The sequence below is a fragment of the Python bivittatus genome, unplaced genomic scaffold (assembly GCF_059951505.1).
Source record: "Python bivittatus isolate LINGU-HERP-01145 unplaced genomic scaffold, Pbiv_v1 ctg000700_np1212, whole genome shotgun sequence".
Taxonomy (NCBI): Eukaryota; Metazoa; Chordata; class Lepidosauria; order Squamata; family Pythonidae; genus Python; species Python bivittatus.
The window spans coordinates 96,224,187-96,239,927 of NW_028277098.1; the positions used below are offsets into that span (position 1 = coordinate 96,224,187).

Here is a 15,741-nt window from a genome sequence, read left to right on the forward strand (position 1 = left end):
TCAGGCTAAAAAACCAAATGGCTCTGCTTTATTCAGAACATGTGCCACAGAATCCATTCGCTGGAAAGAATACACGTGCTAGGTGGCTCGTGGGGGAAACTCATTCAACAGCTACCCCCCCACCCCTGTGATCTAAAATCATATTAGAACTGGAGGCTGGTTCGTGGAGGAGATGAAGAACAACCAGCAGGAAACAGAACATCAATTAAAAAAAAAACAACTTGCTACGACTACATGGAACGTAGTCATCCTCCATAAACTAGTCTATTTGCTTTTAAAGCCATCTAAATCAGCAACCATCCGGCGATAATTAATTCTGAAGGTTAAAGTACATTGCATGCCGTTTCAGAATGAAAAAAAACGAAGCATCTTTGGTTAAACATGGCCATAAATTGCTGTTTGCTATAGAAGGTGGTGCAGAAAAAAGACTATTTGAGCAAGCCTCTTTCTCCTTCTCCTTTATTTTACAGAAATGTTGGAGTTGGGGGAACCCAAGTCAGGAAAATAACATTGGAAAAAAGAATGTGGGGGAAATCTGATCACAATTCTATTTAGTTTCAACGTCAATACAATCTTGGATCCTAGAAGGATAAAACTGGAGTACTAATGCCTATTTGCTAAGGAGAGATGAAAAGGACCAGGAATTACACTGCATGTCTAAAATAATGTTTAGAAAACGGCATAATAATCACTGCTCTCCCACAGTAATTTAGAACTAGTCAGGTAGAAAAGGACACAACCCTCATGGCATGTATATTTAAATTAAACACATAGGGAAAACACATTACAAATGCTAGTGCTGAAGTACCGTGCTTGTTAAGGATCTGCAGGAAAACACCTTACCATGTATGATGCAAAAATGAGGACGCGCTTGTGTTTCCCACACGGCCACTGCGGGTCGTCAAGCAAATTGGGGTTGTACTCTGCTAACTCTCCCACCTCGTTTCCTGGAAGTAAAGAAGGAGTTGAAGACTGAAAGCTCACCAACGCCATTCAAAAAAAACAGCCCCTGAATCTTTCTGAAGGATCTGCGCTGCCAGATCCAGATAAGGCTGAGAAAGGGTTGATCTACAGGTCGCTCGCCATTTCTGGAGGGCAGGAAGACGCAACGTCACGCTCTGCCTACAACCAGCAGGAAGACCATCTTTGTCTTTTTCTACTACGTGTCAAAAGGAGTGTGATTTTTGACTTGGGCCAGCTCAGAAAACGCTGTTTGCTTTGCCTGCCTGCTTCATTTCTTTGTAGGCAAACCCCTCTGCTCCAACAGCTTACTGTGCCTCATGGCAGGAATGCCACCTCTCCTCTGGTCACTGGTTACCACCTCCCGAAGTCTTTTTTTAAAGGTTTATGGATGGAACGGTGAAACATGGACCTGTTGCATTTTTTTTTTTTAACCAGGTAAAACTGACAAGAGATTTGCTACTTTCCCCTTGCAGCCCTAGTAGCATGAAAAATTTCCTTCCTTCCTTCCTTCCTTCCTTCCTTCCTTCCTTCCTTCCTTCCTTCCTTCCTTCCTTCCTTCCTTCCTTCCTTCCTCCCTCCCTCCCTCCCTCCCTCCCTCCCTCCCTTCCTTCCTTCCTTCCTTCCTTCCTTCCTTCCTTCCTTCCTTCCTTCCTTCCTTCCTCCCTCCCTCCCTCCCTCCCTCCCTCCCTCCCTCCCTCCCTGGTTTCCTGGAGTAAAGAAGCCAGGGAGAATCAATCGGGGCCATGGTCAAACGGTCTGGATAGAACATCAAGGCCATTACTGCAGCTAAAGCAGAGCAAGGAGTTAAATCTGGAAAATAATACTATAAGCTGGCTTTATTTTCAGCCAATTTACACACGGGAGACAAACAGATTAAGATTGCAGTGCAGAAGCCCAAAGTCTTCAAAAACACTGGAAGCTACAAAGCTAATAGAAAAAACAAAACAGAACACTGAGCTATTTAGACCAATAATTTGATTAGGTAAAGGCATATTTATATATTTCTAGTAATAAGCCACATTAAAAAAAAAAAAAGAGTTCCTGAAGATAATTTTTTCTGTAAGATATATAGGACTACGCTCATTTGGCTTTAATTTTTTTTTAGCCACAAAGGTCATGTAAATGTCCAGGAAGAGAATCACATACAGCACTGAATCCATTCCAAATGTGCAAAATCATCTCTTCATTGACCTCTTCCTTCTCCCTCCAGTGACCCACTGCAGATCACGGATTCCTGCTGTTGTCCCTCAACGGATGGCTGTGGCTCATATAAAGCTGTGCATATCTGACAGCTCAGCGGTGGTGCCTCCCTCAACTAGGGATGCCCTGCAGTGCCTCATGTAGCAGGTGCCCACCTCTGAACTTCTCTCCTGCTGCTCTTTGCAGAGGTGGGCTGAGTCACGACACCACAAAGCCTTTTCCTTAGGGTCCCACAGCAGTGGTTGAAGTGATTCATCAGATCATCTTGACAAAGAGGACCAGCCATGTATTAGCAGCATGGCTCAGCAGCAAAGCAGGATCAGGCGGGCAAAATGGGATTTCTTTTACAAGCACTTCTAGCATCCAGGGGTGCTCCCGTGGAAGCTGCTTTATGGATCACTGAGCTAGGAGGACCAAACTCTGGCTTTTAGCTAGAACTCCAAAAGTCAACTTGCTCTTTGCTGCCTCTGTACCATGAAAAATAATTAACCTTTATTTAGAAGCTCTGATGCACGGGTATAGCAGCATTATGAGTGACCCTAAAATTTTCCAGAGAAATAGTTATTAGCTTCGTAATGAAAGGTTCAAACTAGCAGGTCTGTCAAGGACACAGACAGCTTCTTGCACCTTGGCATGCAGAAACATTCCCAACCTGGTGCACCTTCAGATGTGCTGGCCATCCTGGTTGAAAATCCTGGGAGCCGTTTGATGCAATAGTCCTAGGCTGGCTTCGTTGAGCATTGCTCAGAGAAGTTCCACAGCCAAAACTGTGCAGTCAATGCACAAAAGAGAGGAATCAACCAGCCACAGAAACAGAACTATCCAAAAGAGGAAAAATACCCTCAGGGGTTGGGGATGTCTCCAAATAGCTCAATGAAAAGCGGGTGCAGTAAATGGGCATTTGCTGATTAAATCTTGGAAAGGGAGAAAGTGGAAAATTGGAGACAGAGGCTATAGCGGGCTGGCATCCTGAACAGAAGCAATCTATCCTGCTGTATTTTGTTCTACGTCCTGTTTCTTTTTTACCTAATTATCTCAACATCTAAAAGGAGAACTGGCTTGTTTTCAAATCTAAAAGATGGCACTGAGTGATCACAGCTTGGTTTCCCAAAGCCAAAGTTGGTTGGATAAAGCATTCACTAAAACGTAGCAGTAAACAATTCAGAGTTGCTATTTTAATGCTGTTGGTACTTTGCCCAGATTTTTATAAGAATATATTAAAGTTTTTGGCTTTTTAAGGCAGTGCCTTGACTTTCAGGAAATGCCTTATTTATATCTTTTGCATAACCATGGTTATGAGATTTTTTTAAAAAAATATCTTCTATATTTAGCTGGTTGTGAGACTTCTGGGCACAATTACTGAATCCAACCATTGTACAGGTAACAGGATACCCAGCCAGGGGTACATTTGATTGAACTGGTGGGTTTTAAAATAAAGTTTTGTAAACTCAATATGCCTTTTTAAAAATACAAATATATTGCTGAACCATGGAAGTTGGTATCCAGATAGAGGCTACTTTTTGCAAGCCTCACAAGTCAATTCTCTGGACTTAAGGTATGGGATAGAAATATATCAGAGTTACTTGAGGGACAGACTCTCCCCGATTTCATCTGCCTGTCCCACTAGATCTAGCAGAGAGGGTATGTTACGGGTTCCATCGCCTACAGAGCTACCTTTTCTGCTGTGGCACCCGCATTTTGGAACCTTCTCCCCCCAGACATGAGATTGGCCTCATCACTCCTGAGTTTTCATAGGTCCCTTGAGACCTGGTTATGTCAGCAGGCCTGGGGGCCCCAGGGGACAGGTGAACTAGTGAGGTGGCTCTATCATTTCCATCCCTTCGCCTATTATTTTCCTTTCCTTTTTCAGTTCTGTTTTTATAGTTTTTAATGTTTTTAAAAATGACTATATAAGGGTATTATGTAACGATGCTTTATATATTTACTGTTTTATTGGACTGCTGTATGCCGCCCAGAGTCACTTTTTGTGAGATGTGCAGCCATATAAATTTGAACAATCAATCAATCAATGAAATTGAACTTATTTGGGGTCTGAGATGGGGGCACAAAAGAGCTTAAGATGGGCGAGGGTATCTGGTCTCCTAACCTCTCTCCCACAATTTAGCTAAATGCACCAGGTTTATGTCTAGGGGCTACTTTTCACAGCACGTAGCAACAATATTATTCTCATTTCTAAGTTTTATTATCAATTTTCTTCTACACAAGCTGACACAATGGACTCAATCAGTACGTGGCTTATTTTGGCTTTGTGTGCGTGTGGACACCATCACTGTGCTTTGTAAACCATGATTTGGGTCTTAACATTAGGAGTAAACCAGGTCACTATGGCTGGTCCACAAACCATGGTGGAAATTAACTATGGATTACCATATGTAAACCTCCAACACTGAGCAGTTGTTGGGAATAAGAAAGGGACAACTGTGGTACCCATTGTGGAAACATGACCATTATAATCTTCTAAAATATTGCCTGTTGTTTGGCTTTGCTTTGTTTTGTATTTACTGGCTTATATACTATAGATATACTATACTATACACTATAGATCACTGTTTCTCAACCTTGGCAGCTTGAAGATGTGTGGACTTCAACTCCCAGAATTCCCCAGCCAGCCATGCTGGCTGGGGAATCCTGGGAGTTGAAGTCCACACATCTTCAAACTGCCAAGGTTGAGAAACACTGCCACAGATGGTTTTTAACTGAGGTGAATTGCAGGATGTAAGCAAGCTTAGATGAACGTATTTCCAATTTTCCTGTCTTTCTCTGCTTCTGTGCTCTTTGTGCTTGGCAAATGTTCAAAATTTCTAAACTGCAAGGCTACAGAAGAAATGACTAATTAAGTAGTAACTGATTTCCGTATCTATTATCAAATGTGGAAGGCAACAGGTTAGGAAGAAATAACTGGGAGTAAAGTTACAGTTGTGCTTTCTTAAACATTGTTTGGAAGCATCCAGGCAAAGCAAATAAGCCGAAGGGCAAGAAAATTTGCCTAGACTGGCAGAACATCCCCTAAGTTGGGGGTCGGGGCTATTTTACTTGGCAGGATAAAATCAGAGATGCATATTCTGAGGCTACAGAGCCAGTGAGTTCCTGAAGCCTTGGGAGCAACTGCATAGCTCCTCCAAAACTTACAGTAAAAGTATAATTTTAATGTAAAATACATGTAAATTCCTCTTCAAGTCAAGCTCAGCTCTCAGTGACTTCCTGGACATAGTCCAGGGAGTTTTCTTGGCAACAACATGGAAATAACTTCACGTTGCCCTCTTCCAGAATGCTTTCAATGGCCCAGCTTACAGATTTCCTAGTGATCTCACACCGGTATTAGCCAAGCCCAACTTTGCTTTGCTTCTGAGCCCAGGCAAGTCAAGTGCTGAGGCTAAATGCACTGGGAGTAATCCTATTTCATTTGAAATAAACAAAAGATAAAGCTGACATTTAAATGACATGAAACAAATGTGAGCATTTGTCCTGGCCCTACCCAAGTTTTGGAGTGTGTACCCTAGCACTCTATTCAATACAGCTCCTGGTTTAAAAAAAAAAAATCATTCCAAGATTACGCTGAATATGGCACAGGGCAGAGCTCTGTCTTTCTGCTATTACGCCAAGTATTATATACAAACATGTTCTATTAATGGAATTTTCATTATTAATTCTCAGGGTACTAACAACTACATAGAGGGGCACTGAATTTTGAAAAACTTAGGATCCCCAATTGCTGCTTTAGAAAATGAAATGTACATGGTTATCTTTTAATCTGGTTATCCCATTAAACCTACTGCTGGCAATATTCCATTCATCCTCATTATTGCAAGGCGACTGCAGTGTTTGCTTTTTTTTTATCGAAAGTAAAAAAAAAAAAATACAGAAAGCCAGAAGGGCGGAATATAGTTCAGGACTTACCAAGATCTGCTGTGGAAGGTATTGTTTTGGCTGTTGAAACTTTGTACCTTGATCCACCAGCAGTCCGGGCCGCAGTCGCTCGACACACGGAGATCGCACCGAGGGCATCATTTTTGTGGCCAACAAGAGCATTGGTTGGATACAAGAACTTTGCATAGGACACCACCTGAAAGACAGTTCCGTGACCGTGAGCAAGTCTCCCCATGATTTCTGCAATCACGCAGTCTACCCTTTGTTCCCAAGTAGTGATTTTTCTTGAAACAGGAATTCATTGGGAAAAATTCTGCAGGAGGGAATTTCATTTCCCAACTTTACTTGGGCTATATTCTCTGGCTAATTCCACATTCGGAAGACGTGTACTACTTCAAGCAAGCCACCTGCAGGGGGTTTGCTAGCCATGTGGCTTGTGCAAGGAGCAAGCAAGCGCCTTCAACATTTAACATAAGCTCAAGCAAGCATGACATGCAAACTGAATAAGGAGATGCTTCCAAGGGAAGGAGTTGAGAGCAAATGAATTACGAATGGCTTCAGTACCTCTGAAAAAGATTTCTTCCCCACTGATATTGAAGCTGACCCCCAGCTCTGCAAATGTTCACATTTCAACACAAACGGTTGCTCCATTTTGTGGTCCTTACCTTTCCATCAGCTCCAAGCTCCACTCCTTCCAACCCTAGCACCATCTCAGAAGTGGATGAAATTCCCCCAGACGGATGTCTCTGCTTCTGTCCCTCAATTCTCAGCTCGCTGTCAAAGGTAGAATGGGCAAAATAGAAATTCAAACTTGCCTTCTTCCCCTCCCAGCCAAAACTAGCTCAGTCAGCAGTAAAAAAAAAAGAAAAAAAAATCCGCACACATTTAAAAATCAAAAGGGCAATTCCCATGTCTGAAAATGTTTGTTTTTAAAAGATTAGAGAAAGAAAAACAGTTCAAGAGTATTTAATTGGAGTTCATCCTATTTTTAAAAGAGTTTAATTTATTTGTACCCGCAGACGAGGCTCGACTCTGTTAAGTTATTCCCACAATTAGAAAGAACTGAAAATGCAATACAGTATTGGGGGTGGAGGATGTAATGTAGGAAAAGACGTAAGCTCCAAATGCTACAAAATACACAAAGATCTGTTCCAGCCATGGGAACCCGTTTGCTAGGAACAACATCCGTGAACTTTACTTTTGCCCTCATCCCCCTTTAAAACTAGACAAAAGTAGGAAGTTTCCTAGCACTTGTTAACTCATTTAGATTTATGTCCAGCTGAATATTACATTCACACAACACTGAGAAATAAAGCATTATGCCAGCTTTCCCTAGCTTGCTGTCCTTCAGATGTGATGGGATTATAATTCTCAGAATTCCCTGCCAAGCATGGGAGTGGTTGAAAGGCTGTAATATATCATGATTTCAAGCCTGAAAAATTAACCCAAGACGGGGAACCCAGAATTTAACAAGGTACTAAAACTACTCACCTTATATCTTAAAGCACATATACTCAGCTACATATGAGCCCAAGACAAACTTGAAATTATATTATTCTCCTGCCTTTCCCCTAGATTGTTAATCAGTAGCTAAGCTATTTGGGATTTTCATATCCATGTCCCCATCCCCATCCCCATCCCCAAATAATTCATGTTGTTTTCATTAAAATGAAGCACTTCTGAATGACTTTACTATTTCCCATCAAGCTAGAAAGAAGTTTCCCACAAGTTATTTATAGCAGCAACATCTGCCTGTGGACTTCTGTCATGAAAATACCCATTTCCTTCTTCGCTGTACTAATCACAGGAACTCAAGTGATGACACAAATTGCTTTATTTTTATTACAAGGCTAATTAAATGTGATATACATCTAGCAGGAATCTGAAACATGTCAAAGGATTTCAGGAGGAAGGGTCGTTAAATGAATGTTTGCTTCTCAACCCTGCTTTAATTAAGCTTTAATTGTGTGTGATTCATTTCTTCTCAAATTCCAAAATGTGTTGGCCACAAGCTTCAGCCACTTGCCAGGAATATATTGTACAGCATGCAATGCTGTTGTACACATCATCGACAGCACTTGGATGAGCTAATGTGCATTCATGCTGGATGGATGGTCCCCCAAATAGCCATCATCTTATACATGGAAAAGGACATCTTTACATCGATCTGTCCTGTTAGACTGGAACAAGTGTTTCAAAACTAAGCTCGTACACACAGCTTTATGTAAACTAAAATGCAAAATGTTGACCATAAGAACAAACGAGTCAAACTTACTAGCATAGTTCCACTATACTCATCTAGAAGAGCAGAAGTGCCACATATATATATTGGAGCTTTTAACTTTAACAACTTAAATTGCACCTTATCTCCTGTACCAGCAAAAATGGCCTTCTTCTCCTCTGCATGAAAAAACTCTCCCTTCACACTTTAATATGTTAACTATTAACGGTACTTGGCTAACTCTTTAAATTCAAGTCAAATCTTTCACTTAAATGCTATAACTCTTCACTAGGAAAGTATACAATTCTGTGCCTAATTATTCTGAAAATAAAGGACAAAGAATCAGCCCCATTTTAAAACAATCATCAAAATTATAGAGTCTGAAGCAAAACCATATTATTGCAAGGATGAACAGTGTGATCTGATCCAACCGAGTAAAAAAGGGGAATTACTTCAGAGTAAGCTTAGAAAGGTGACAACTTCATAGCCCAGCAGAGTTAAAGGTACTTGTAACAAAAATGGGAATTTCTCACCTGATCCTTAAGTTCTCTCCATAGGGCAGGATAGAAAAAGCCACACAAAGAGTTCGTTTAGCGCAAATTAGTACTATCCTGCAAATTGAGAGGGAAAGAATATTGTGAATTATAGTAGCATTTTTATTGATAATTAGCCTGCTTGGTAGCCCTTTCAACTCAGGTTTTTATTAAATAGCTTTCTGTGAGCAATTAGAAACCCAGCTTTTTGTTTAAGAAATATAGCTATTTCATACTTTTCCTGATGCACGGTTTAGATCAGTGTTTCTCAACCTTAGCAACTCTGAGACGTGTGGACTTCAAGTCCCAGAATTCCCCAGCCAGCACGCTGGCTGGGGAATTCTAGGACTTGAAGTCCACACATCTCAGAGTTGCTAAGGTTGAGAAACACTAGTTTAGATAAATCAGTTCCCCCAGCCCCCAACATGGAAGTCATCATCCATAACTATCTCTGCTGCATGGTCTTCAGTGAGGAAGGCTTCTGGAATATTGGTAGAACATTTAGTTTGCAGGGTGGAGTCTCTAAATTCCATCCCCCAATTTTCCATTCTACAAAAGCTACTAGGAAGCTGAAGTAGATACCTCATTCATTCCAACGGAAGAGAATCTGGAATGTAAGACAACTCTCCCTCCCCAGAAAAAGTTGTCAGGGAGGAAAAATGGGGCAATGGCCACTGTTTCCCCACCTTTTCAAGGTTCATAATTTAAGCTTAATCCGGTCCTGGAGATTTCTCCTCCTGAGAAATTGGGTACATGTGTCACATTTCTTGTGAGTATACCCGTACCTGTACGTGTGTATATATGTATGTGTGTGTACGTGGAAGTGTGTGCAGATGGATGTGTGTACTAAAAGGCAACGGCCAGAAGCAAAACTGAAAACAACAAATTAATAGCTATTGAGTAAAACTGATTGCACGTAAAATACAATAGCTCATTTATAAAATTAGTCGATCCTCTGTATGCATATACTATTGACTCTATTTCTCTCTGGACTATGCCAAACTCCTCCCACACCATTTTGGCAGCTTGCAAGTAACAACGTAAAAATTAAAATACAATAAATCAATGACATAATGAGGTTCTGTTGTGTTCCCACTCAGGATTGCAGAATCTACAGATGTCCCCAAACACCTTTCTAAGAGCCAGGTTTTCACGGCTGGTTGGCAATGAAATAGAGAGAGTGGTCTGGTTTTTATATTCCAGAGGTGGGGAGCTATCACTGAGAGGGCTTGAGGGTGTAATCTCTGCCGAGGGTGGGCCTCCACAAGCCCTCTCTGCCAGATCTCACCAAATGGGTGGATTCAACTCAGAGGAGGTGATCTCAGAGAAATCCAGGTCTTGTAGAGCTTTAAACGTGATAGTCAGCACCTTGAATTGCATCTGAGAGCTGGCTGTGTAGCATTACACAGGCAAGCCTCGCTATACCCGTAACTCCTTGGGTGGTCCCAGCTGGATTATCTGAATCTTCTGAACAGTCTTCAAAGCAGCTCCAGGCCTAATCAACAGTCGCCTTCTACCTACCTCTTCATTTTAAAAAGCTTCTTTGATTCTTAAGAGGACCTCCACTTACAATTCAGGGTAAATATGGGGTGGGGAGGGAGACTGGTCTTTGGTTAAGCCTGAATAGCCACTGCTGTTCCAAGAAGACTGTTCAATCTGTGGCCTTCAGCCTAATTTCAACAGTTTTCTGAAGGAAAATGATGAGGCTTTTGACAAGACAATTGGGTCCAGCTCTGCCACTGGGCAGAGAAAGCCAGTTGGGTGCACCTAAGAGACCCAGAAGGTCATCCCACTCTTTCAGCCATTTCGTTCCCCCAATAATCTGTGAACCAAAATGTGCATGAATTGGCATAGTTAACAGAATCCTTCGGTTAAAGTAAAGGTCACCTGCTATTCCGTGTGTCGTATTGCCTCATATTCTTGATGAAATGTACTTTCTTCAAGCCTTTATGTCGTGGAGATCCAGATATATGCTTTGTTCTACAGTTTAAGAAAAAAAAACAAATATGCAAATACCCGTGATTAATAAAACCCCTAAAGGATAATACAAGGACTGCAGATGTCATAGTCGGAATGAGCATGCATGCTTAGGTTTTTGGCTTGAATGAGGGTGGTGGGAAAAAGGACTTGCAAAGCATGCAATGAAAGGTTAATGCTGCTTTTGGACAAGTACCTGCGCACACTGGCACATTCCACTATGTCTTCTAAAAACTCTAGAGAGCAGCGCTGGGAGATAAAACGCCTTCTGCAAAAATGCACAACAGCACGAAGAGCGAATTGTATTAGTTCATGGCCTCCAAGAACCGCAAACTGTCAATCTAGCCGCATCCCTATATGGTCATTTTCCCACCAGCGATCTAGAACTTTGGGCTTTCAGGGAAGAGTTCTCACACCATTATGGCCACCAGCTGGACTTTTTTTGACCACCCTGCGGAGACCCTTGCTTCTCTTCCAATGAACTCTAAACATCAAATGTAGCAACCCTGGGCCTTGTAAAGTACTGTATTGTGGGGCATATTCTGGGGAGGGAGATCATGAATTTTCCTCTTGGGAACAGAGAGTGAATCCAACATACTCAACAACATACCTTATAAAAACTAGTCATTTTTTGAGAAACTCTCCCACTGTTACTACATTTCTCATCAAATAGCATAATAGGATACACAGCATGAAAACCACTAATTGAGAACAGTCTATTGAGAACAAAGTTTATTACTCCATTTCCATTTATAAGCAGCGTTAAACTCTTTAGGAAATTTCTCAGCTTTTCTCTCCTGGGATTTTATGCAACTATCAAATTTGTATTTTTAATAATCACCAGCCACAGCTTTTTTCCCCCCTAGCTTTTCATGATGAGGGTGTGGAAGCCACAATGTTCAAAAGTCAAGCTTCAGTGGTTATTAGTACTTGCCAAAAGAGAAGGAAGAACATTATTTATAGACTATTGAGGTTAAAAAAGAATATTTGTTGCTAGGAAATCCAGCCACAAGTCGCAGAGAAAAGATTTCCTATCAGTTCATCGTAAATGGGTATTAGAAAGCAAGTGAAGTACAATCGTTCTGAAATGTAAATAAGACTGCATATATTTTCTTGCATTATCACTACTGTGGGCAAACAAAATTTTTATCACTCCTGGCCCAGAAGGAATGGCACTGATCTTCTCTGAAAATATACTGATTTTTTTTTTTTAAATCTCTAACCGGAGAGTTTGCTTTAAAATTGATTTAAGAATATATCAGAGCACATCAACGGTAATTATCTCAGGTTCTGATTAATAATAATTATAATCACACACCTTTTTTGTTGTTGTTGGCTAATGGAATTACTCCCAGAATATGACGCACTGAGCCAATGGGGTTGGATAAGTTAATTACAATTCATTAGATTACATTGTCTTATTTCTACACTTACTGAGCAAATGGAGGTTTCTTTAAAGGCAATAAGTCTTCCACAAGTGGTAGATGCCCATTCAGGGGATTTAATTGTCAGAGCAAATTATGAAGAAAAATGGTTTTCCAGTAATATTTCTTGGATAAAACTATTATTCTATTCCTTTTCCTCAGGTAATTTCTAATGGGATTATCTCCTTTGCACTCAAGATGCGAGACATGTCAAGGATGACCCTGTATTCTTTAATATTTAATTTGCCTACATTTTTAAATATTTAGTTTGGTGTGTTTATGTCAGCCTCCCAGGTAGACCAGACAGGAAACATGACCAGATGAGCTAATTCTACTTTATTGTAAGGCTACATGAACAGAATCTTGCGAGTCTGAAAGTACAAATCTCCCGCCTTCCCTATTTACCACCTGATCAATTAGGGCAGATCCTTTCTAAGTTTCTTTCTCTGCCCGTTGTTTAGCGGTGGGCTCCTCTCCCTTTTATCTGATCATTCCCTAGGCAGCATCTCTTCTCCTCACCTCTCAAGGTCATTCCCACATACCATTACATTTTAATAAGACAACTGGGTGATACTCAAGGCACGTGGGGAGCAGAAAGGGAATAAAAGTTGCTGTTATATACAGATGATATTGGGAAGAAGAAACACCTGGTAAACTATTGGCTTCTCTTTTGAAACACTTGAAGGGTAGTGATATAATTCCTACAATAAGAGATTCTTTGGGGATACCTTATGCTGATTATATCACAGTCTTTTAAAGATGATCAAAGATCTTTTACCTGGATATGCAGAAATGATACGCCATTATGTATTATGCTATTTGATAACAAGGTAACGTGTTAGATACATTTGGGTATTATTGAATAAGAAATTAAAACTTAACCCTAGTTCTCATGAAAAATTGATGCTTGGTTCTAATTACAGCTGACGATTTATATAACAAAGATGGTACAGTATTATTTTCACTATAATAGAAAAGTAGAGAACTGCTATGGTGCTATAATTTTGTTATATGCTATTATTATTTCATTTTAAAGTGTTGTTTTCTCTTTATTTCTTTTTTTTATTTAGGGTTCCTTTAAGTATACAGTTCTTTACTGAACAATTTGGAATGTCATTAAAAAGTTTTATTTTCAACTGTTATTACTTGTATTCTGTATAGCATTCAATAAAAAGCAATGATTACCCTATGATAGCTACTATCAACAATGTCCCCGAGAATGGCAATACCAAAAACAACCAGGGTTCAGCTATAGATTTGGAGGAGTTGGAGGACAGAAGGCTGTACCCCAAACTCAGACACCCAGGCCTTCTACAATTCACAAACAACACCAGCAAACAAAACCAGTTATCTGGATGAAAGTTTGATCTAGCCTCTAATCAAGATGCATTTTCTATACATGGAAAAGCATGGAGGATTCAGAAGCCATTTTAATACTAAAAACATAATCAAAACCATGGATTTATGTCCTTAGGTCCCAGATAGCACACAATCCCCAAAATCCTTGATTGTGTCTTCCAAAGACCCTCCAAAAGTTATCACCATGATTGATTTCAACAGGAAAAACATATTACTTTGAAGAAGCAGGATAGGAAGAGTACTGATTTGAGTTTTGGTGTTGGAGAAGACTCCTAGAATACCATGGACAGCCAAGAAAACAGATTGATGGATCATCAAACAAATCAACCCAGAATTCTCACTTGAGGCACAAATGGCCAGGCTCAAATTATCCTACTTCAGACAAATTATACAAAGACCCAGCTCTTTGGAGAAGTTCTAATCCTGGGAAAGGTGGAAGGAAAGAGAAGAGGATGACCAACAGCAAGGTGGATGGACTCAGTTACAGTAGCAATGAGTGCACCACTGGAAGATCTGAAAAATCAGGTTAGGGACAGATCATCAAGGAGAAAATCTATCTATGTGGTTGCTAGGAGTGGAAAATGATTTAATGGCACATAATCAATCAACCCTCTTCTCTGTCCTAAATCTGTTTATTTTATGGAGTGCAGACCCTGGCATAACACTCAATAAGTGCAGTCCTTAGTCTAATTAATAAATAAATAAAAATTGTGTAGCCTTGGTTGAAGCCAACCCAAATGTGAAAGAAGCCAGATTTGGTTCCTTTGCTAGAAGCCATCAAATCTGTCTCCACTTGGATCCAGTTCCAATTCCACACAGCTGCAACTCAATCCTCTTGAAGCAAGCAGGTTCCGCAGGGAACATTTCCTAGCTCATTCTGACCCCGGGGCACAGAGACTGCTGCTCACTAAAGTGACTAAAATAAGATTTCCTTTTTCAACAATCAACTGATGGTCACAGGGGACCTAGTCATGACTTTGCTTAGGGCAACCTAAGGCCCATGGCACTTGCCCCAATTTTATAGCTCCAGATCTCACCCCAGCAAACTTTGGCAGAAAAATTTGCAATTTTTTTTCTGATGTAGTTTTGTCATTTTTCCCAACACTGTAAACAGTCATGGTAGAGTTGGGCAGCCTGATACATGTTTAACATAAATAAATAAAATATAAAGTTGTTCTATAATCCCAGAGGTTTAACAGCCATTTTGTACAAATTCATCCCTAACCCTTAATAACAAAAACACACACGCACACACACAGTTCCCCCTGTTCCAGTGCCATTGCTGTGAGCCACCCAGAGTCGTTGAGAGTCGGGCAGCATATGAATTTTAATAACAACAAGAACAACAAGAACAACACAGCTTACATCCTGCAATGATACCTTTAACACCATCCAACATCTGTCTATCCCAAGTCCTTGGGAAGGACTCGATAGGTGGATTAAAATGCCAAATCCAGTCTAAACATCTGGCTGACTAGGCAACCAACAGCAACAATAATCGTGAAGTCCACTGTTAGCCTTTAATTGTAAATATCATAATCAACAATAATTTTAAAAATATGAGGCTAAAATGAATTGGCCAGCTCCAGTTTCAGTACTACTTGACAGTATTTTTTGTTAAATCCTAAACCTTGCACTATTTATTTAGTAGAAACTGATATTTATTCTAGAGCAATGCTGTCAAACGTCTCAAATGTCCAAGTTTATACAGGAACGTATCCAGATCAACACTTCAGAGGTAGATGAATAAATCCCACCCAACGGCTATGTCCTGAAACGTTCCCTCAGTCAAGGCTATCAGATGCTGTAATATTACTAACAAGGGATTCCCAAGGTCTATCTGGGACCTCGACAACTATGCCTGAAAAAAATATGGGGAAATTTTTCCTCCAGCAAAAAGTAACTGGCACCAGAGAGAAGGTTGAACTGAAAAAGGTAAAGATCCAATAAGTGCTAAAAACTCTCCAAGAACCAAATATTCAGATGGGAGTCCCAGAGGAGCAACAAGAAATGTGAAGACCCCTATCTTCTTCCCCAGCATTACCAGCAAGTATCTTGAATAAGGCCCATGGCAAATTAATTCCAATACCACTAAAAAGTGAAATCTCCTTCAAGATGGGCTGTAACTTCATGGATGTATCCGGGGAGCTTTTTGGTAACAGCGTGAAAGTGGTTT

General features: G+C 40.5%; 1 protein-coding gene across 2 annotated transcripts in view; it reads right to left on the minus strand.

Annotated features, from left to right (window-relative positions):
* Window positions 1–15,741, minus strand: part of CABLES2 (Cdk5 and Abl enzyme substrate 2) — a 49,499-nt gene that overhangs the window by 10,414 nt on the left and 23,344 nt on the right. Inside the window, exons 2-7 of one of the 2 annotated variants that reach the window (XM_088154558.1) lie at window positions 10,979–11,050; window positions 10,693–10,785; window positions 8,806–8,883; window positions 6,717–6,825; window positions 6,082–6,247; window positions 844–947 (exon numbers count right to left, since the gene is read on the minus strand). In XM_088154558.1, the coding sequence (XP_088010684.1) occupies window positions 844–947; window positions 6,082–6,247; window positions 6,717–6,825; window positions 8,806–8,883; window positions 10,693–10,785; window positions 10,979–11,050 (622 nt within the window). The remainder of the gene's footprint in view (window positions 1–843; window positions 948–6,081; window positions 6,248–6,716; window positions 6,826–8,805; window positions 8,884–10,692; window positions 10,786–10,978; window positions 11,051–15,741) is intronic. The other variant, XM_088154559.1, reaches the window with a different exon arrangement.